Here is a 24,649-nt window from a genome sequence, read left to right on the forward strand (position 1 = left end):
ACATTCTGTGGCAGGCCTGCCACAGCCAAAATATGTAAATGCCCATTCCACAAGGAAGGTGGGCTCATCTTGGGCGGCTGCCCGAGGGGTCTCGGCTTTTACAACTTTGCCGAGCGGTTATTTAGTCAGGGGCAAACACGTTTGTAAAATCCTACAAATTTGATACCCTGGCTAAGGAGGACCTGGAGTTCTCTCATTCGGTGCTGCAGAGTCATCCGCACTCTCCCGCCCGTTTGGGAGCTTTGGTATTATCCCCATGGTCCTTTCAGGAACCCCAGCATCCACTAGGACGATAGAGAAAATAAGAATTTACTTACCGATAATTCTATTTCTCGGAGTCCGTAGTGGATGCTGGGCGCCCATCCCAAGTGCGGATTATCTGCAATACTTGTACATAGTTACAAAAATCGGGTTATTATTGTTGTGAGCCATCTTTTCAGAGGCTCCGCTGTTATCATACTGTTAACTGGGTTCAGATCACAGGTTGTACAGTGTGATTGGTGTGGCTGGTATGAGTCTTACCCGGGATTCAAAATCCTTCCTTATTATGTACGCTCGTCCGGGCACAGTATCTAACTGGCTTGGAGGAGGGTCATAGGGGGAGGAGCCAGTGCACACCACCTGATACTAAAGCTTTACTTTTTGTGCCCTGTCTCCTGCGGAGCCGCTATTCCCCATGGTCCTTTCAGGAACCCCAGCATCCACTACGGACTCCGAGAAATAGAATTATCGGTAAGTAAATTCTTATTTTCTCTGTAGAAGTAAGTTTGGGTTGGAAGTAATATTGGTGGTCATTCCTAGTTGTTCGCTCGCTAGCTGCTTTTAGCAGCATTGCACACGCTAGGCCACCGCCTTCTGGGAGTGTATGTTAGCTTTGCAGAATTGCGAACGAAAGATTAGCAGAATTGTTACTAAATAATTCCTTGCAGTTTCTGAGTAGCTCCAGACCTACTCCTAGACTGCGATCACCTCAGTCCGTTTAGTTCCTGTTTTTGTTTTTTTAATATTAAATTTTTATTGAGTTTTCATACAGATTACATGTACCTGTATATTTAGATCGGTAAACAAAATCTGGATGGGGGTAAGGAGACATATACACAACAGAACTAATAAAGACATGGGGTGGGGGAAAGTACGTATCAGGGATATCGTAATACAACAGTGGTATCATAGTATAGTGAAAAACAAGAGGTCTACATCACTTAGCTAATTAATGCCCGGTATGGACCGGGGAGCGAAGCACGGAAAGGTCTGGAATGTCAACTGGAGCACTGGAAGCGCCCATCTGGCCCGAATGGCCCGAACCCCTCCTGTAAAGGGACCATTTAATCCATTTCTTGCTAATAGAGGTATTTCCTGGAGAATACTTGCCCTCTGCTGTTTCAAAAACATAGTGTTGATGAACTCTATTTTCTATCATTGAAATATTGGGGATGACCGCCGATTTCCATTTAGAGGCAATGGCGGCTTTAGAGGCTATGAGGATATGGCCTAAAAGGTATCTATCACCGCTAGACATCTCCTTCTCATAATAATGGAAGAGTGCCAAGAGGGGGTCAGGCACAAGGACCACTCCCAATACGTGGGAAATGAACAGGAACACCTCCCTCCAGAGCGCCTGGATTGCCGGACACAACCAAAATATATGTAGAATATCTCCCACCATCCCACAATTTCTCCAGCAACTAGCGGAGACATCAGGCCAAATTTTGTGCAGACGATCTGGCGTTAGATATAACCTATGAACCAATTTGTAATACATTTCACAATGATTTACACATTTAGAAATTCTAAAACAGGATTTAAAGATATCTTTCCAGACATCTTCAGTGAAGACCGCAGGGAGGTCTTTTTCCCATTTAGTCTGTGCAGGGAAGACCCATGATGGGACTCGGTCACAAGATGCTGGTACCATCGGGATATGCCTCCCCTGTTGCCGCTGGGTACTAGGAGTGACATCAGTATTTTAGGGAGATCAGTATGTGGGACTCGACTTGGAGAACAGCTTTGAAGCCAATGCCGCACTTGTAGATATTTATGAAAATCCTGTTTGGGAACCTGAAACTGTTCTTGGAGTAGGGAGAAGGGGACTAAAGCGCCGTCTCGGAGGACATCTTTTAGAGTGGTGAGACCTAAGGCCCGCCAGTGGTATAGTTGCATATTTGGTATCAATAGGGCTATAGCGTGGAGGGACAACTGGGGGGAGGGCAGAGCACCAGGAGGGAGAGACCTAATTACTTCTTTCCATGCCATAAGGGTTGCGTGTACTGCGGGGCATTCAGCAACTCTAGCTGGAACTGAGTTGGTGGGCAACCATAACAAATCCGATAGTGTGAAGGGGGATATCGCGTCCCGTTCCAGGGATACCCATGGTTTAAAATTGCCCTGAGTGAACCAATCTCTAGCCTGGCTGAGTAAACAAGCGATATGGTATCTCTCTAAATCTGGATACGCGACTCCCCCGGCACATTTAGGCGCAGTTAATGTGGATTTCGCTATTTTTAGTTCCTGGTTTGACGTCACAAACACGCCCTGCGTTCGGCCAGCCACTCCCCCGTTTCTCCAGCCACTCCTGCGTTTTTACCTGGCACGCCTGTGTTTTTTAGCATACTCCCTGAAAACTGCCAGTTTCCGCCCAGAAACACCCACTTCCTGTCAATCACACTACGATCACTCGAGTGATAAAAAAACGTTGCTCGAGCTTGTGTAAATCTACTAAGTTTTGTGTGAAAGTACTTAGCGCATGCGCGCTGCGTACCATGCGCATTTTCCACCTAATCTCTACGTTGCGAAAAACGTCAACGAGCGAACAACTCGGAATGACCACCATTGGAGTTCAGGTGTATTCTCAGTAAGTTTTGCACTGGAATCTGGGTGTTGCTGGGGAATCCGGGTGTTGCTGCATGCTAGAAGGTTGTTTTCAGGTCAGTACAGGATGGTGTTTGGAGGCTTTGGTACCTACAGGAGGATGTGCTAACTCCTAACAGCAGAGCTTTATAGATCTCATATAGTATTACTGCTTAGCTAGAGCGTGTAATCCGGAGCAGGCTGGATGGAGAACAGTAGAAGGCCAATTCAGCCTAGGAGGTGAGCAGCTGGTACCGGAGAGCAAACAGATGGGGTTGGGGAGAGAGATGAGAGAGCAGTATTAATATAGAGAAAGCAGACATGACATGAATGAGTGTATGGTTAAGTTGTAATCAGTCTGGACTTTGGAATGAGATGAAACATGGTTTGGATTGGAGAAGAGGAGGCTTAAGATTGCAAAGTGTACTTGTTTGTAAAGAAGTGGTATGTGAGACTGGGGGCCTGATTCAGAGGTGGACACTAAGTTTTCCAGAGTGCTGCAGCGCTAATATACACATGCTAGTTTCAGTCTTCTACTTAAGTACTAGAGTGTGCTGGACAGTGCAGGCCCTGAGATGCTCACTTTCATTGCCTGTGGACAGTGCAACTTCCTGTGTCCCATCAACACTAGTACCAGCCTGCAGGTGCAGTGTCTCCTTCTGAAATTTCTCTAAACATGGCCTCTGTGGCTGTGAACCAGAGTTTTGGACTGCAGCCGCATGCACTGACACACCCATGACACCGCCTTTTTTTTACTCTCACTTCAGGCCACCTCCCAGTCACCACCAAGGAATGCCTATGGTTTTGCGCTGTCAGTTCTAATGCCTGTGAATCTACCCAACAGTGGAGTGTCTGAGTATAGTCAGGGCAAGGCATGTGCCCTAGGGGTATTCATGACATTTCGCACATGTGTGGTAGCAAATAGTTAATCAACTGTTCATTGGCATTGTGTCCACCTCAAATCAGGCCCTGGGTTTGGTGATTTGGTGTAATTCTGTATGGAATAGTGCATGTCCATGGAAGGAGTATGCTATGATTTCTTCTGCTTTTGCGTTATGATTTTAAGAGTATTTAAGTTAACCAATGAGGCAGTGACGTATCTATAATGGGTGCAGGGTGTGCAGCGCGCAAAGATCCTTGGGTTTAGCACACCTAGCACCTATGTCTTCAATACCTGCCTCTCCGGAGTCACACGTCAGCTGAGGCAGCGCTGTACAATTACTGGAAAAATGATGCAGCTACCATTTTCATAACATTTTACGCATGCACAGTAGGTAAAATCGCTGGGAAAATGTCCGCTGCCACATTTCTTATGCACCAGTGTCTACTAGTGCTCATGAATGCTCTGCTGGCTAGTGAGGAGGGGGCTCAGACGGAGGCTGCACAAAGGGCCCCCTCTCTTAATATGCCCCCGCAAGGAGGATCAGTCAATAGTCTGTTTATGCTTTATCATACACATAGAGCTACAAACCATTCCATCCAAATATTATCCTTGTTTACATGTAAACCACTTCTCTCTCTTGTCTTTGTTCACACACATGAATGTGATGTCTGAATAATCAAATCATTAAAAGGATGACCAAATTATGAACAATATGACAATTATGCATATTGTCTGACTGTAAATGACCAGTCACCAGACACTACATACACAAAACTATAACCGTGAATAACACACTGATTTTTCAAAGCTGATCTTTCCATTGATTTTGAGAAACCGTTATAATTATATTTAATCACGTTACCTACAGAGCAGTACCATTCCACCCCACCTTTGTCACTGGTTCTTTGCCTGGATGTATCCTGGAGAGGGCCTGTCTTACACTTTTTTCTTTAATCCATCAGGGCCGTAACTAGGGGGGGGGGGGGGGGGATTTGAGGGGGGCACCGAGAAGTTACAGAGGAACAGGGTTTTTTTGTTTTGTTTTTTACTGGCAGTGCTGTGCTGCTCCAGTGAGGCAGCAGACAGCACCCTTGGCTATGTCTCTGACCCACCTGTCTACCCACAGCTGGCTCCAATGCTGTATGGGTGAGCTCCAGTACCTGGGATCTCTCCTATGCCGGCTACTGTCTTAAACTCTCTTCTTTGCCATGCAGTGCTGCGTGCGGTGCACTGTACAAGCTATAGAAGCGCACTGTGCTCTCAGTTAGCAGTATCAAGTTCCGCTTTGCCTCCCAGATGGGGGGATTTGGTGTAGCTTATAGGGGGATGTAGTGTAGTGATGTAGTGTACCATATAGGGTATGTAGTGTAGTAATGAATTGCAGTATATAGGGGCATGTAGTGCACTGATGTGGTGTAGCATATAAGGGGATGTAGTGTAGTGATGATGGGTGTGATTCCGAGTTGTTCGCTCACTAGCTGCTTTTAGCAGCATTGCACACGCTAGGCCGCCGCCCTCTGGGAGTGTATCTTAGCTTAGCAGAAGTGCGAACTAAAGATTAGCAGAATTGCGAATAGAAAATTCTTAGCAGTTTCTGAGTAGCTCCAAACTTACTCAGCCATTGCGACCAGCTCAGTCCTTTTCATTCCTGGTTTGACGTCACAAACACACCCAGCGTTTGCCCAACCACTCCCCCGTTTCTCCAGCCACTCCTGCGTTTTGCAACTCGAACGCCTGCGTTTTTCCGCACACTCCCATAAAACGGCCAGTTTCCGCCCAGAAACACCCACTTCCTGTCAATCACACTACGATCAGCACAGCAATGAAAAAGCTTTGTTATTCCGTGAGTAAAATACCTAACTTTTATGTAAAATAACTAAGCGCATGCGCTCTGCGAACCTTGCGCATGTGCAGTAAGCGACTAATTGCAGTATAGAGAAAATCGGCAACGAGCGAACAACTCGGAATGACCCCCGTAGTGTAGTTGATAGGGGAATGTAGTGCAGTGACGAAGTGTTAAGATATAGTTCAATGTCTGGGGACACACAGTAGAGCATGTAGATGAACACGCTGGCGGGGCATGTGATGCATACTGTAGGGCATTTGAGGCACATAGGGGAATATTGTATCCCCTTTTTTAAAAATTACTGGTAATCTGACATTTTAGTCTGACAGAGTTTGTTTTACTGTTGTTTTTTTGCCTTGCCATGGGTGACGAAAATCCTAGTTTCGGCCCTGAATCCAAAAAGCATCTATTTTTATTGAGAACTGTATTCTCCAGCCTCACCTTTTTTGTACTTTATTTTAGTTTGTGCTCTGTTTGGATGCATTTGTTTTTCTTTGTTTTTTATTGCAATTTGGACAATGAAAATATTTTGGTTTAAAATAAAATCACTTATATCACTTACTGGTAAACTGGCATACTTGAAGCAACTGGCAGAATCCAGGCCCTTTATGTTGTTTTACTAATCTTCCTATTTTGTGTATTATTATTTTATTTGCCTCAGCATATGGCTGGTGAGGATGAAGTTATGTTTGTGGCTAAACTATGACAAACCATCGATTATTTACACCATTAACCCATTTATTTTTGCTTATAACTCACTTCCCTACTTTTGCTCATAATACAGATGTGTCCTTTAACATCTATTCTTTTTTTGCACCATATAGAGTTGCGCCATATAGAGGAATATGCATTTTGCCACCATGGCGCAATTTGAGGATACGTGTATGTGGACTCATCTGTACAACATTCACACATGTAGGAAACTACACAGAACTCTACGTTAATACAAAAGATGTTACTAAATATACCAGACAAATACTGAATTAGTGTTGATGGTCTCAGTTTATGTACCAGCTCCATACAGGTAGCTGCGGCAATGCTGACCTTGTCCCCCGGTGATTCATTTGACATTACTCTCAGCCTTCCATCCCAATGTCCTTCACTTCATTTCCCAGTTTTATTTGTCTTTTTGAGAAAACTGAAAGTGAAGGACACCCCAGCAAAGGAACACACAGGACAATCCTCTGTCTCCTTCTCCTTTATACCACAGCTCTTATATACCATGTCATTTTACTTGGAAATGTAAATTAGGTGTGTAAATAGCTGTGTTTATGACACATTTTACAGTATTCTTTATAACAGTTTTATGTTTCCCCTATGTGCAATATTATAATACAAACAAAGGTTAACTTCAAAATGTATATACATTTACAGTACAGTATTTAATTTACAGGTTTTACTGGGACCTCACGATGTTACTGCTGATGGTGGGAAATCTTATTATTATTCCAGTGGGCATCACTTTCTTTAAGGAGGAGAACACCCCGGCTTGGATTGTCTTCAATGTTGTGTCTGACACCTTTTTCCTTGTGGATTTGGTGCTGAACTTTCGCACTGGGATTGTAGTTGAAGACAATACAGAAATTATCCTGGAGCCTCAACGTATCAAGATTCGCTATCTAAAGAGCTGGTTCCTCGTAGACTTTGTATCCTCTATACCTGTGGACTACATTTTTCTTATTGTAGAAACACGTATTGACTCAGAAGTTTATAAGACCGCAAGGGCCTTAAGAATTGTCCGCTTCACTAAAGTACTCAGTTTGCTGCGACTCCTGAGACTTTCCAGGCTCATCCGCTATATTCACCAGTGGGAGGAGGTAGGGTTATGTATCACTGATTACACAGTCATATGTGGCTTGGAAATCAGCTTTGGAGACTTATACCTTGAATGATATAGTTATGCTGTATGTAAAACAAAAGCTTTAATTTATGGAGATTGCACTATACGGCTACTTGTTTTTTTTTTTTTTTATGCTATTGTCATAATATGTTTATTTCCATACTTTCCATTTCTGCTTCCATACGACCACAAAGCATCATAACTATATTATTGTCTAATTGTTCATGTTTCTCATCTGACTGCTGCTACAGTCACTCATATAGTAGTGTGGCCTCATATTGTTAAATGTGATATTTTTCCCTGCAGATTTTTCACATGACATATGACCTGGCAAGTGCTGTGGTACGCATTGTAAATCTCATTGGAATGATGTTACTGCTGTGTCATTGGGACGGCTGCCTGCAGTTTTTGGTGCCCATGTTGCAAGATTTTCCTGATAAATGCTGGGTATCATTGAACCGTATGCAGGTGAGTTTAATATGTATAGGACTTGATAGGAATTTATTTTTTTATTTTATTGAATATAGGTATCTCCATTTCCACCCAAAAAAATCAATGTATATTTTGACTTGACATAAATGGATGACCACAAGGACCGAAGAGAACATGACACAAGGGGTAGGTAAGTATGGACTTTTTTTATTACAGTGATCGGGGATTCTACTGGACAAGTGGACGCGAGCAGCACCAGGGACAAGGTGAGTATGTAGTAAAGTTATACTGTCACAGTATGTGTTTTTTTTTTTTTTATATATTTCTTTTACAGGAGGACTACAGGTGCCAGTGGGCCCTTAATGCCGCACATGCTGACACTTGTGGTTCCCCAAGTGTCAGCATGTGGTGGAGGCTTGCTGGGACCTGTAATCCCCCTGTAAATGGTAATATTATACAAATTTTTCACAAATTATCTATCAACTCAGCACCCACCACCTAGGGGTGCAGGGGCTAGTCCTGGCTTTGGGTGACCTGGAAAGGGGGTGGCCTTTATTGGGGGCATCCCCACTTCCCCAGGAATCCCCAGCCTGGTGTGACTAGGTAAGGGAATGAATGCATTGGCCATGGGACCCCGTCAGGTGCATCCCCTGGCTGTGGCATTACCTCCCTACTAGTGGAGCTCTGTGCTGATTCTAAAAATATGGGTGACCCCTACTCGTTTTGTTCCCCGTATTTTGATAACCAGGGCTGTCTCAAAGAGCCCCGGGCTGGTTACGCTTTTTTTTTTTTTTTGGGGGGGGGGGGGGCACACTGTTGTTTTTTTAACAATATTTTAACTTTTAAACACAGAAGCACACATGGATCTCACTGATCTGTGTGCATGCTCTGTACAGCTCACATGAAGCAGGTCTATTATTTTGCACATTTTTTTTTTTTGAAGTTAGGATTTTTATTGAGAGTGATCAACAACCATCGCCATGTTATACACATACAGGTACAGGTCAAAATTACGAACTAGCAAACAAAAAAACTTGCATATACAGCAGCAGAGAGTTGAAACTATCAAATATAAGAAAAATGAGATACATAGTTCCATAAAAGTATAGAGTACAACAGCATATAACCTGTGTAAATTCACATAAGTGGGTGATCAATCTCATTTTGTTTTTCAATTAAAGTATATAGTCTATACCAAAACCGAGACAGAAATTGGTAAAAATAAAAAGGAGAAGGGAAGAAAAAGAAAAAAAGTGTAAGAATAGGAAGAGGGAGTTGAGAAAGTTACAGAGGAGGAATCGGGAGATTGGTTGTGAGCCTCAGCAAGGGTTCTAGCAGAGTCCGGGTAAGAGTAAAGAGCGCGCAAGGTACCACGGGGACCAAATGTTATGGAATTGGGCTACCGTATTATTCCGCAGACTAGTAATATATTCCATATTAGCAATATAATTAATCTTAGTCACAAGTGATAATTTGGAGGGTGGTTTTTGGTCCTTCCAACATTTAGCAATCAGAGATTTAGCCGCCATGCAGAATTGCATAATAAGCTTATCTTGTATTTTAGGTAGTGTCGGTGTGGGGGCATGAAGTAAAGCAATTTCAGGAGAGAGATCAACGTCATGCCCGCAAGACTGAGTTATGAGCACACCAACTGCATCCCAGAAGGGGAGAATAGAGGGACAGGTCCACCATATGTGGAAAAAGGTGCCCTCCTCTCCACAAAGTCTCCAGCATTGATTCGAGGTCGTGGGGAAAATGGAGTGGAGTCTGGAGGGAACTAAATACCATCGGGTATAAACTTTATAACATGTCTCCTTAAGTGCCACGCTAAGGGAAGCCCTAGCAGTGCGCAGTCTAATTTCGTCCCATTGATCGTCTTCTAAAGGATGAGAGAGGTCTGATTCCCAGGCTAATTCATGGGGTTCACGAGGAGGAGGTTCTGGAGCTAAAATAGAGTTATAAATTGTCGAAATATTCCCCTTACTGCCAATTGAAAACAGACACATACGTTCAAAGGAGGTGGGCGGTCTCAAAATAGTAGTTTTAAGTTGCGATTTAAGAAAGCTAAGAATTTGGATATAATTGCACATTTTTTTTATTATTTCTGTGTAAGTTTACAACTCGCACCCTATTACATCCGGTGAGTTGTATGATTTCCATGGGAAAACATCAGGATGCGAGTGTGAGTTTGCATGTTCTCGCAGCCTATTGCATGTGTAAGTTGTAGACAATTTGCCTTTATAGATTCCATCACCAATATTCTTACAAGGTTTTCAGACAAAAAAAAACCCCAGTATATCCAGTTTATACAAATGGACTTACAAAATGTATTTGTGGCTACAACTGATCTGGCCCAATTAAAAATAGTCTATAGTTCCTGCAGTTGTTTTTACTGAAAGATGTGGAGACTTTTTTTTTTGTTACCCATCACAGTTTAACATTGCTAAGGAAAGACTGAGGTGATAAGGATAACTGCAAAGGCAAAAAAAGGTTTAATCACTTATGGTCTAGACCAGTATTTCCCAAACTGTGTGCCTAGGCACCCTGGGGTGCCTCAGGACATTAGCAGGGGTGCCTTGGATTGGTGGTCCAGGACCAATTCAAGCTATTTCTGGTCAAAGTAATAGACAAAACCAGTGCTTGTGGCTGCCAATTATAAAATATGAGGACAAACAGAAGCAAATATTGTCCCACACCACACTAAAGAAACTAAGGATGATACATAAAGTTACTTATTGTTTTCTCAAATTCTCAATAAGAAGCTTTTGGCCTAGGGGTGCCGTGAAAAAAATATTTTACTCTGGGGCGCCATGATTCAAAAAAGTTTGGAAACCACTGGTCTAGACAAAGAAAAGAACATTCTTATCACCCCAATCTTCCACATGTTTAACTATGATCAGAATCCCGACCGCTGGTATTACATACCGGACCCGTAACAATGCTTTCTGTGTTATCAATTTATTTTAACTTTTATTATACTTTTTATATCTATGTTACAGTACGTACACTTACAATGGTCACAATATTTTACAGTTGCAAAAGTCCCATAGTATTATACTACCACAACAATAGCCCAATCACAAAGTCCCCTTATTATTATAATCCCCTTTATGAGAGATTCAGGAGTATATGTAATAGGGTGCAATCACTGCGATTAAGCCTGTAGATATCAAGCTATAATTAGTCAAAAAGCTTTTTTAATTATTGTTGCATTAGAACTACAGGCTTACTAGTAGCTAAGATTGCGCCAGTTTATGGAAATTCCACCCTATTACAAAGACCCCATTGTTCTCCTCTAGAACAAATTTGCGGGCCCTCCGTCTGGCTTTTTTTTACATGCCATGCTGGTACTATCCCGCTCCAGGGATCTGATAGCCCAAATCAGAGTAGCGCTGTAGGCATAGGAACAGGAATAGAGATCCCTCACCTGTCTATAAGAGGCAGGACATGGTTTGGATGGCGGGAACAATGCAGAGAGGGTAGATGGAGACAGGGACAAATACAGGATAATCAAAGTGGGGTTTCCAAGGACAAAGCAAAATAAAAATAGTATCTATCTTTACACACTTTATATTATATATATATATATATATATATACATTCAAAGGAAAGATGTGGACTCTGCGCACATTCACTTATATTTGATAAATGAATTAAATCCACATTTGTGGCCACAATATGTATACAGTATTACACCTGATACACTGATCACTAAAAGGCCACTTTAAATTTCCTGGACTGCGGCTCCCCTCGTTCTATGTCCCCGGAACTCCTCGGGTGGATGGATCTAGCAGAAAGATATGAAGAGGGGGCGCTTCATAGTGTAAAACCGTTTTAATCAAATAAAACTCTCAGACATAAACAGCACCTTGAGACATCAAGACTCGTACCGCATATAAACCAGTGTGGGCTGGTTACTACATGATACAATCAGTATTCCTCCCGGCAATTACTCGAACCTCGTCTCGTGGCTCCCTGGACTCCTACCTCCCGCGTCTGGCCACCAACAGCGGTGACCGAGGGTCGGATTACTGGACCACTTGCTTCGGGACAGAGATAGCTGGAGGGGGATGACGTCAGAACAGCTCCGCCCTAACGCGTTTCGTCACAGACTTCGTCAGAGGGCGGTGCCCTTCCGACGTAACAGCTAGACATTTATTTGCTCTCTTGGCACATGATTAACTACATAGCTTAATGAATACAAAGGGACAAGTCAATACACATACTCAGCTACAGGTGTTACCCATCTAAATAGCCCGAGCAGCCATACTATATTATATAGTGATTTCCGAGCCTCCTCTTAAATAATGCCTATATGCATGCTATTACTTAATACCCTACTTATAGTGATTACATGCCATATGTATATAATGATCTGTCCCGTTGTTTACATAATACATACATACAACTAGAGGGGGGGGGAAGAAAAAAACACATTTATACATAAAGCTACACATTTACTAAATTTGTTTAAAAAAATATTTTTTAAAAAGATTTATTATATTCTGTTTTTGCTCACCTTGACAAAGGGGCGGTTGTGCCCCGAAACGTTGGTATGCAGTTCGTTTTGATTTATTAAAGCACAAGATGTTTTTCAAAGCCTGACGCCGTTATCAGTCTCTGAGTGCCGCTGAATGGAATTGGTACATTGATATATATATATATATATATATATATATATACACACACACAAACACACATGCACGTTGGGCTGGAATACATGTGATACATGACCGACCGCAGTATCCTGACACTGAACATCCCAACATCGGAGGGGGAAGCATTTCAGTACGGGCAGTACGGATGGCGTAATGGTTAGCATTACTGCCTCACAGCACTGAGGTCCTGGGTTCAATTCCCACCATGGCCCTAACTGTGTGGAGTTTGTATATTCTCCCCATACTTGCGTGGGTTTCATCTGGCTACTCCAGTTTCCGGTTAATTGGGTACCAACAATATTAACCCTAGTGTGAATGTGTGTGTGTGTACATGTGATAGGGAATATAGATTGTAAGCTCCACTGGGGCAGGGACTGATGTGAATGGGCAAATATTCTCTGTAAAGCGCTGCAGAATATGTGTGCGCTATATAAATAACTGGTAATAAATAATAATAATAATATTTTGACCCCTTCCCCTAACCTAACCCATGGGGGGTGGCAACTAGGGCTAAACCTCCCCCCTATTGCCTAAACCTAACACCCCCCAGAGGTGCCTAACCCTAATGCTCCCCCGGGCCCTTACTCAGAACCTTGATCCTCACCTTCAGAATGTCGGCTGTCGGTGATCCGGCGACGGTCTCCTGAGTGGTGTTGGCTAAACACAGCCCGTCTGGCTACCCTGAACACATTGGAAAGCTTCCGTGAAGCAGCCCATAGAGGGAGGGGGTTCAGAAACCCAGAGTGCAAAGAGAAGCGTCCTTGCCTTTTGGGGTGCACGGGCTCTAGGTACTCAGAAACCTTCACTGCTTGCACTACTGGGTGAAGAGTGCAGATATAACCTGTGTCGAGGTGTACGTTGCTGGACACAATTATATCTTTGTCCAGCCAGAATGTTGACAATATCTGCAAGAGTCTTTCAAAATTATATCTACGTCCAGCCGGATTACACTGCCTCAACCCAGCTACTTATTAATGCCATCCATCTGGAAATTTTTCTGGGAGAATACTGTACCCCTCTGACTTTTCCACTGCTTCAGGTGATGTACAATATTAGTGATGCAAAGTAATGTGCACGTAATATGTCCATCCATAGTAATGTAGCAGCTATAAGTCATCACCCCCTTTAGCATTTCTCAGATTTTCTGTAACTACTTCATGGAAGCAAAATGGATTTGTTTGGAAATTCTTACCAGTGATCAACACAAAATATTCTGTAATTGTAATTAAGCTTTCTTTTAACTACAAATAAAAGCAGACAATGGTTGATTGCATAAGTATTACATTGATTGCATAAGTATACACATTGCTATGATACATCTAAATAAACCGTGCAGCAATCAGTTCTCTTCAGAGGTCATATAAATGATTGGAGTCGACCTCAACCCAAGTGTTTCAATTGATTTAAAAATAAATACACTTGTATGTGAGATGTTCCACTTGTATGTGAGAAGTTAGTGCATCTCCAAATAACAGCATCATAAAGCTCAAAGAACATAGAAAAAAGTGAAATTTGAAAAAGTGTAATTGGGAGAGATATAAGAAGAGTTTCAAACTTTTACTATACCGCTAGCACTGTGTAGATAAATGGAAATATTAGGAAAACTACCAAGAGGACAATGGCTGTTCTGATAGAATTATAGAAGTCACATGAAATACCAAGTGCAGGGAGATTCTGTGGTCAGACAAAACTTTATGACAGTCCCAACCCTATGAATACAGGAACTGGGATGCTGCCCTGCAGAGAAGAAAATAATTTGCAACCTAAGGACAAAACCTAGAAGAAAACTTGCTGCAGTCCGCAAGAAACATATGGCTGGAAATATGATTTATATTCTTGCAAGACAATGAATAATACCTTATAGTCCAATTTTACTTATATACAGAAAAAAATATATATCCTGGAGTGGCCCAGTTAAAGCCAGACCTTAATTTCATCCCAAATTTGTGGAATGATTTGAAAATTCACCAATGGGCCCCATCCAAGCAGAATAAACTTGAGCATTATATCAAAGATGGATGGGTGAAAATGGCATTGTCTAGATGTATAAAGCTGATAGAGAAAGGCTAACCAAAAATAGTCTAACAAGTTTAATTGCAGCTAAAGGTGCTTCTAGCATGTAATAAAATCATGTAGGTTAATACATAAATAATAAATTATTGTCTGATTTTATTTGTAATGAAATAAAACATCTTCAGGCATTTAAGATGTTACATCACAGAGTATTTTAGCTACAGAGGCGGAACTGCGGGAGTCATTGAGTCAGCTCCCACTGGGCTCCTGCTCTGAAGGAGGCACCTCTCCTCTACTGTGTGCCGTTCCGGGTGTGCTGACCTCTCTAGGTATTTACTAATCTCTATTTAGGTATTTGCTGCTATAGTGGCAACACCATTCAATTTAGTTAATTGATAACATCTGCTATCTCTTCCTAGTCCCTGCACCTTAGAAGTCACCAGTGGCATAAGTTTATCCCAATTTCCCGGAGGCAAGAAAAATATTGGTGCCCCCCCCCCCCCCCCCTATATATCATCCGTGACCCAATAAGATGCCGTTTTGAGATCCGAGTAACACAGAGTAAAACCGAACCCGCTCATTTCTAATTCTAACTATATGAAGCTACTACAAAACCGTTGCAACTAGGCAGATCTATGTAATGGTCCAACCACACACTACATAGATCTGCTCAGTCACTCACAATGCTGATTATTTCTCTGACAATTAATTTGCAAGTGTCATATCCAGGATTAGGACCCACAACCTATTACACTGGAAGCATGCACCTTACTGATGGAGGTATCTGCTGTTCCATAGGAAGTATGAGAATTCTAACTACAGTATATGAAGTTACGTGTAATTGTCAGAGAAATAACTTCATATAGTTAGAATTCTCATGTTTCCTTTATAGGGGCTAATAGCTTCATCAGTAAGGTGTCTGCTTCCAGTGTATCTATAATAAAGAGGGTGTGATTGGTAAGGTGCAGTGATTAGTGGGGAAGTCGGCTACGGCTGCTGTCAATTAACTTAATTGATTAATGTCGCTGAACACACAGAACAGGAGGTGCCCCCTTCAAAGCAGGAGCCCGGCGGCAGATTACTCCGTTGCCTCCCAGAGTTCTGCCTCTGGAAGTCACACCCTCTTTATTACAGACATACATTTTGCAAGTGTCATACCCAGAATTATAACACATAACGTATTACACTGGAAGCAGACACCTTACTGATGGAGCTATTTGCTCCTGCATAGGAAGCATGAGAATTCTAGCTGGGATACAATCAATTTACTGGCTATCGGGAGACCGACACCGGAATTCCGACAGACGGTGATATACTCACAGCCAGAATCCCGACCACCACCAGCTATTCCCACTCAGTTGTTGGGTCCATGCCACCAACCGAGTGGGAATAGAACCTGTGGCAAGCGAAGTGAGCCCATTGCGTTGCAAGAGCAGCGAGCACACAAGGGGACTCGTTGCCTCGCCGCCGGGATTCCAGCAGACAAGATGACGCTGTCGTTATAGCGACAGTGGGCATCCCATCTGCCGGGATATCATATGTATCTATTTTAGCTGTATAAAGTTACATATAATTGTCAGAGAAATAATCAGCATTGTGACTGATCAGATCTATGTAGTGTGTGGCTACAGGGGATTGGATGTGTGGCTGCACACTACATAAATCTGCCTAATTGCAATGGTTTTGAGCTGACATAAGTTGCTTTATATAGTTAGAATCTACAGGCTTGCAATGCAGGAGTACATATCTCCATCAGTAAGGTATCTGCCTTCAGTGTGACAGGTCATGGGTTCTATATATCTATATATATATATATATATATATAATAATTATTATTATTATTTTTTCCAGAACACTCCACACACACAGACTCCCTCAACCATGACAGTATCGCACCGGCAACAGTGCAGCCTCAGTGAGCCCTCAGTGATGCAGAGCACTGTGCAGATAAGACAGTGTACGGCTGTATGACCTCTATGATTTCCGCCTATGCGTCACCATAGGCCATGGCCACAGCTGTGTCTGAGCCACCTGGAAGAGCACAGCACTGTCCAGGCCCAAAGTTAGGACTGTCTGTGCTACTGGTCTTGTTAAGCAGCAGCTGCGCTGGCCCACATCTATCAACTCTGGTGGCCAGTGGCAGCAGGGATTGGAGCACCCCGTGTGATTGCATGGTTTTCCCGCCCCTAGAAAGGGCACTGGCCACTACTTCTAACTCTACAGGTTTTCTGTATAACTAGATACGTCTAAATGATGCCGGGTTCTTAGTCCCTGCCTGGGCCAATTGTGAGTTGGTGGTTCTCATTATTAAATTGCATTGATGTATTGCACTGATATCTGTTGATATATTCTTTCATTATTGTGACTACAATAAAAAATATAAAAAGGAAAAAGCCCAATTCACACCTTTGGGTCCCATTGTAGGTAGACTTCCCAGCATTCTTATCAGCCAAAACAAATTGTTTTACAAACTACTAATCTTTTTTACTGACTTTTGTTTTTGTTTTTTTCAGGCCATGAAAAACAGTAATATTGTATGAACTTTTATTTAAGTTTATGGTATTAATATTGGTTGTTGTTTTATTTTATTTTTTCTGTAACCTATTCTGATCATTTTGATTGTTCAGTACTACAGTACTTACCCATTAAGGGGGGTACTCACGGAGCAATCGTTGCTTAAAGTCTAAGCAATCTGACTAGATTGCTTAGATTTTAAGCAGCGATCACTCCGTGTGTACCCCTCACAGCGATAGCGATGCGCGGGGCTATCGCTGGTGCTAGATTGGCCTGCATGCAGGCCAATCTAGCAGGTCACTCACTTCCCCCGCTGGGTGAAGTGAGTTCGCTCAGCACACATCTCTCCCTAGATCTGCCCGTGAGTACGGGCCTTTACTGTACATGACATGTGATGTGTAATAGGGTTGTAATTCTTATTCTCCTTATCATTGGCTATATGTCATTTTTGCTTTTGTAAAAATAAATCCGCCTGTATTTACCCAGCACAGAAACAATATAACCCACCCAAATCTAACGCTCTATGCAAATGTTATATCTGCCACACCTGCAGTGCACATGGTTTTGCCCATCTACTAACAAATTTGCTGCTACGATCAGGTCTGAATTAGGCCCATAGTCTGTTCAGATTATGGGCCTGATTTACAGTTGGACGCAATGTCAATGTTTGCACAGTCAAGCGATTATTTGGTACTGGTCAAGCGTAATTCAGACCTGATCGCTAGGGTGTGGTTTTTGCATCCCTTTGTTCAGGTTGTCACCGCCTACAGGGGGAGGGTATGGTGTGTGTGATCACATTTGTAGCAGAGCTGCACAAACATGAGTTTGTGCAGTCCCTGCACATCCCAGGATTTACTCAGCTGCTGCAATTATCGGGGCCGGAGCTGACGTCAGAAACCCTCCCTCCAAACGCCTGGTCTCCCCTGCGTTTTCCCGGACACTCCTCTAAAATGGTCAGTTGCCACCCACAAATGGCCTCTTATTGTCAGTCACCTTGCAATCGCCTGTGCGATCACTTTTTGTGCACCATCCCGTCGCTATGCACCAATGCCCGGTGCAGTTGTCCGACGCGTCGGCGCATTGCGGTGCATACGCATGCACAGTACAGACCTGATCGCCCACTGTGCGAAAACGCACAGCAGCGATCAGGTCTGAATTACCCCCAAAGTCCTGAAACCCCCTATGGTGCATGCATACCCCTGAGTGTACACAGAGACAGCTGTTGTGTTAGAACTTAGAAGTGACTGGCTTCAGAACTGTGTTTGTTTCTGGGTGGTGACCTGAAGTGAACACAAAAAAGGCCTTCTCATGGGCTTGTTTTGGGAGTGTAATGGCATGTCAGTGAACGCAGCTCACACATGCCCAGCCACAGATGCCATGTTTAAAGGTACTGAAAGAGATGCAGTGTATGGCATAGACTGAAGCAAGTGTCGATAGTGCATGCGATAGTGCGCCGATGGTGGAGTGTACAGAACCCTCTGCGGAGTTGCACTGCCCATGGGCATTGAAAGATGGCATTTCAGGGTTTGCAGAGTTGGTGCATGCAACTACACAAGGGAAATGCTGAAACTAGAATTTGCTTTTTTGCACCGTTGCGAGTCGTATGCATTAGCATCCACCTCTGAATCTGGCCCTTTGTGGATTGGCCCCATCCTGCTAAAGGACACAGAGCGTTTTTAGGGACATTTGCTCCAGCTGTTAAAGGGCACTGAAATGACTTCTACGTTTGATCATGCTTGAGGTGATCTGCTATAAATGCAAGTTAAAAGCATTGTAATGAATAACATTTTTCTTAAATTAGCTGATGTTGTGCAAGCTTTGCAGACAATGAGCAGATTGTGTTCTGTTTAGCTTGTGATGTTACAGCGGAAAAACACAATATATTTATCTTCTTTTTGTTGCAGAATGCCTCTTGGGGAAAGCAATATTCATATGCCCTTTTCAAAGCCATGAGCCACATGCTGTGCATCGGGTATGGACAGCAGGCACCAGTGAGCATGTCGGATGTCTGGCTTACCATGCTCAGCATGATTGTAGGTGCCACTTGCTATGCCATGTTCATCGGCCACGCTACTGCACTCATCCAATCGCTAGATTCATCACGGCGCCAATATCAAGAAAAGGTAAATGGGTTATCCTGAGTCACATTATGCCCAACCTCTGTCCTTGTCACATATTCCTTATCCACTCTCCCCTTGCCACATATGCTTCCACCCACTTTCCTACCTCTTGTGAAACTTAAATTAATTATCACATATCATATGTAACAATGAAGGAGAAGACTTCAGGTACATGTGACAAATGGAGAACCTTAGAGGAGGTCACATGTGATCTATGCCTCTCCCTGCCTTCTTCCCTTGTTACATATGCTCCACCACTCTCTCTCTCTTCTTGTGAAATGTGCCCAGCCCCCACAACTCACTAAACACAAATCTCTACCTGCTAAGTAGTACAGCGGAGGTGGACTATCCCACAGCAACTCCCACCATCATTGTCGCATGTGGGAAGGAACTCTGTGCAGAGCGCTGGTGACTCTACTGGTGTTGTCACCAGCACACTTCCTAATCTGTCCACATCATGAAGGAGCTGTGTCAGCATTACTATCTGAAGCATGCGCCCACAGCTGTATCATGACATAAAGACCACCAACATTCATACTTTATGCCAGCTCCCACATTATATTAATAATTTCCATTAGTTCCACTCTGCGTACGTAGTCTCCAGCAGCAGCCAAATTACATTAATACCTTAATAACATCACTTCAATACCATCCCAGATTACATTGATACCCCCTATTGCGTCACAACTGAATATGTGTGACATGCCAGTGATCAGAGGCTAATCAAAACCAAGCCAACTGGTTTGCTTAAAAACTATTGAAAAATATATCCCACATTCATTGTTAGTCACAAAGCCCTGGCCCAAATAAGAGTTAGTTCCAGAGCTGATACTCTTGGGAAGTCTTCAATTACTCCCTTAATCTGAGACAATGTAATCCAATCAATTCCCTGCATATATTTAGCATTATAAAGTTCAATGCTAATAAGTTAAATATTTAAGAAAACAAAAACATAACATTATGTAATAGTATATATATGACATACAGTTATGTTTATCGAATAAAAATAATCAATGCAAAACAGTTCCTTAAAATAAAAATAGTGATAAATGTAATACTTTATTTATTAGTTGGAAAACTTCTGCCCAGATGTACCAATCTGAATTTTAAAGGATATTCAGAAAATGTTGGATCCAGCTATAGCTAATATAATTCCTCCCTTTAGTATGGTAGTTACATCATCTATGATGACTGTATCTAACAATTACAGTACATCCTTCTGTGATCTTCCTTTAGATTGCAACGGCGCCATTTTGAATGCTGGGAAAAATGACGTTTTAATAGAGCATGTTTCTGACATCATTACCACATTTAATCTACCATTGTGAAAAGATACATGCACTTGGAATCTAAACCCACTGCTTGGGTAATGACCTACTGGTTGAGGCAGTTTTTAGTGTACAGTACCTGATACTTTTTCAACACACCCACTTGTACACATACATATTGGTCTCAATGTATTAATTCATAATCAGTGGAGTACAATAGGGTTTCAATATTGGTATTGGTATGCCTTCATAAATCACATACTACCACCTAAAGACTGCTAAAAAGTATTACACTCTGATTGCAATCAAGAGCTTATTATTCTTCCCTAACAGTAACATGATTCTATAATTTAATAGCAATCCAGCAATTGTAATAAAAGCTTGTTAAGCACTAATGTATTTTATATCTAATTTTTGTAATGAAAACATTTTTTATTTTTGCTGTATCCAAGTATACTTGATATTAATTTTGGAGTCAATGGTTCTATTTAAGGCATATATTAGAAAGTAATTATTTTTAGCTGTATTTAATAGGCTAGCATATGCAAATAATACTTTACCATGATCATTTTGATTGTCACTGTCACACATAAAAAAAAGTAATTGACTATTTCCTCTACGTATAGAAATTCCAAATATCTAAAAAGTGTTTTTTACCGAAGGCCTGATGCAATAATAGGTTTCACCATCAGAGCTTGCATTTTAATTCCAAAGTTCTTCTTTTTGCCTCTATACTATACAACATTTGCACACATGTACAAAGCATGAGCTCTTGGGTTTGGAAGGAGGGAGATAACCACGTTCACCTTGTAAGGCATACACAAATGTTTGCATAGTTGCAAGGGAAGCAGTTAATACAGTAGATGTCATTTTTACTCATTTGATCTTTTGATCATCCAGTGGCTGATTTTACCTATGGGCTGCAGGGCTGCAGCCCCCCTGTAAAATCCGCCACTTTAGCTCATGTCAGTAAGCCAGATGCAGCCTGTGACTGCACTGTCTACACTGTGACTGGTAGTGACTTCCTATTGGAAGTCCTACCTGTCAGTCACCCGCAGGACAGGCAATCCCATTGGGAGGTGTTTTCTCCCACTGGGATGACCAGACCAGGCTGCGATTAGTAGAAAGCTGGCCTGCTGGGGTAAGCCACTCCCTGCTTTTCGGGCAGACCTAACCAGCTACTATGGACTGCAGCTGATGCAGTCCATAGAAGCTGGGGTTTTGCCCATGGCAGTCCTACCGCTGCTGGTGCACATGCGCTGGTTCCTGTTAGCTACATTATGCTGGTGCTGGGATCCGGCCAGCGGTGGGAACCAGGCTAAGGGAGCAAGCAGCATGACCAGAAGCAGCTATCCTCCTCCTCCCAGGAAGGATCCTTTGCTGATCATCACTCTTTTGTTGTACTTTGTTTCTCACCTCCATGAATTAGGGAAGGTGTATGGGTCACTTTTCTGACATTTCATACAGTAGATGACCTACTGGTAGACCACAATTATGTATACTGTACTCTGACACTAATGGAGTGGCGTGGAGGCTGAATCTGTGCCTCATCTGCATATCACAGTCACTTATTCAGTACATTTCCTGCCAATCCAAATGCAAAATTTTACCCAAAATAACGACGTTATAGTACTAAAGAGATCATGATGGGAAAATGAGTGACTTCCTGGGCATATGGATGAGTGACTTCCTGGGCATATGGATAGATCCAGAGCCTGCCATTCAGTTAAGTGAGCATCTGTCAATTACTGCTCTGCATACACCTATGTTATAACAGGGTTGTTCAATTTCCTTCACAAAGTAGATTCATCTTATAATGACATTGAACAGATAACGTCAGTGAAACCTTCTCCAAGTATCAAAGCTTCAAATTAACACATTTCCAAATTGGCATTCTCTGATCTTGCTTTCATCAGCAACTACCTAAAATAAATATAAGCAACTAATTGGAATGTAGAATGCATGCTGTGCATATATCTTTGCATACTTGGAAATCTCATTGATCGATTCTTAGTTCTGTTTTCAGAGTAGAATCAAATGTAGTAACTTATATCCCTTTTCCCAATTATATTTAGTACAAGCAGGTGGAACAGTATATGTCCTTTCACAAGCTCCCGGCTGATATGCGTCAACGGATTCATGATTATTATGAACATCGCTACCAAGGAAAGATGTTTGATGAAGAGAGTATTCTTGGGGAGTTGAGTGAGCCTCTGAGGGAGGTGAGACCATAATATTTTTCACACCATTACTGTTCAGCATATCTTCAATCATTGGTGTAATGTCATAACATAACAAGTGGCAGAGAGCTATGTCAAGTTAGTAGTTAGTACAACAATGTAAAACACTGGGGGAGGGAGGAGGGCTATCCAAAATATTGTATGTGATTGAATTGAGTGGGAGGCAAGAAGCAAGATGAAGAAAGGAAGGATAGCTCATTTAAATTACATTCATTTTCTGTACAGAGTTTGTGAATATTATGTATGTCAGCATATAAGAAGAGAGAGATAATCCTATGGGATTCGGTCCTTAGGTTGACAGTTTCTAGGTCGACTACTATTGGTCGACAGCAAGTAGGTCGACATGGTTTCCAGGTCGACGTGACAAAAGGGCGACATGAGTTTTTCAAATTTTTTTGAACTTTTTCATACTTTACGATCCACGTGGACTACAATTGGGAACGGTAACCGAGCCATGCGAGGGGACACTGTGCACTAATTGGGGTTCCCCGTCACTCTACAAAGAAAACAACACCAAAAAAAATGTAAAAAACTCATGTCGACCTTTTTTCATGTCAGCCTAGTACATGTTGACCTAGAGTCCCTGTCGACCTAGAAACCATGATGACCTACTTACTGTCGACCTAGACACTATCGACCTAAGTCTATTCTATCTAACATACCACACCCAATCCTATGATGTTGTCAGTAAATACAGAGAAAGATAAGTACGGGCATGGGGGGTAATTTAAACCTGATCGCTGCGATCGGATAGTCGCCGCTTACAGGAGGAGTGTATTTTAGCTGTGCAAGTGTGCGATTGTATATGTAGCAGAGCTGCACAAACTGATTTTGTGCAGTCTTTGCGCAGCCCAGGACTTACTCAGCCACTGCGATCACATCAGCCTGTTCAGGACCGGAATTGATGTCAGATAACCTCCCTGCAAACGCTTGGACACACCTGCGTTTTTTCAGACACTCCCTGAAAACGGTCACTTGACACCCACAAACACCCCCTTCCTGTCAATCTCCTTGCGATCGCCCATGTGAATGGATCCTTCGCACAAATCCATCAATGACCGGCAATCCGCTTTGCAGCCGTGCGACACGCCTGTGCAGTTTGGGTCTGATCACCGCTGTGCGAAAACGCCCAGCAGCGATCAGGTCTGAATTACCCCCATGGATCATTAGGTCGACCCTAATTCGGTCGACAGAGAAGACTCTAAGCACTATGTGGAAACCCTAGCGCTGTACCAGAGTCTAGTGCACATGCAAAGGTCTCTGGGGAAATGGCTTAGTGGCCATTTTCCCAGTGATTTTCCTACTGCGCATGCACAAAATACTGGGAAAATGGCTTCCACTGCGGGACTACGGATGGGTAAGTATTCAAGAAATGGGTGCAGGGTGTGTGGTGTGGACCCCTGGACACAGGGGCCTGTGTGCACCGCACACACTGTATCCATTATAGATGTGCCACTGGGTTTAATTCTGGAGTCTGTTCTGGCCATTCCAAAGTTTCAACTACCATATTATTATTATTATTATTATTATTATTATCCTTTATTTATATGGCGCCACAAGGGTTCCGCAGCGCCCAATTACAGAGTACATAAACAAATAATCAAACAGGAAAACAGCAACTTACAGTTGACGACAATATAGGACAAGTACAGGGTAAATAAACATAGTTACATCAGCAGATGACACTGGAATAAGTATCAGGTGGCAGAAGACTGATGGAATTGGTGCAGTTGAAGATTATTAAAGTAAGAAAGGATAAGCACATGAGGGAAGAGGGCCCTGCTCGTGAGAGCTTACATTCTAAAGGGGAGGGGTAGACAGACAGGGGTGAGACAGATGGGGTACATAGAGAGCGTGGAACAGAGGTTTAGGATAAGATTTGGCTGGGTTTGGTGAAGAAGTGGGTCTTGAGAGCCCGTTTGAAGTTTTGTAGAGAGGTGGAGAGTCTGAGGGGGAGAGGAAAGGAATTCCAAAGAAGTGGTGCAGCA

At 42.7% G+C, this 24,649-nt stretch overlaps 1 protein-coding gene across 1 annotated transcript in view; it reads left to right on the forward strand.

The window, feature by feature from the left end:
• HCN4 (hyperpolarization activated cyclic nucleotide gated potassium channel 4) overlaps nt 1-24,649 on the forward strand; it is a 303,347-nt gene that overhangs the window by 239,154 nt on the left and 39,544 nt on the right. The window contains exons 2-5 of the mRNA XM_063926470.1: nt 6,970-7,393; nt 7,723-7,884; nt 18,938-19,156; nt 22,497-22,643. Coding sequence (XP_063782540.1) covers nt 6,970-7,393; nt 7,723-7,884; nt 18,938-19,156; nt 22,497-22,643 — 952 coding nt within the window. The remainder of the gene's footprint in view (nt 1-6,969; nt 7,394-7,722; nt 7,885-18,937; nt 19,157-22,496; nt 22,644-24,649) is intronic.

This window comes from Pseudophryne corroboree, chromosome 6, assembly GCF_028390025.1.
Source record: "Pseudophryne corroboree isolate aPseCor3 chromosome 6, aPseCor3.hap2, whole genome shotgun sequence".
Classification (NCBI taxonomy): Eukaryota; Metazoa; Chordata; class Amphibia; order Anura; family Myobatrachidae; genus Pseudophryne; species Pseudophryne corroboree.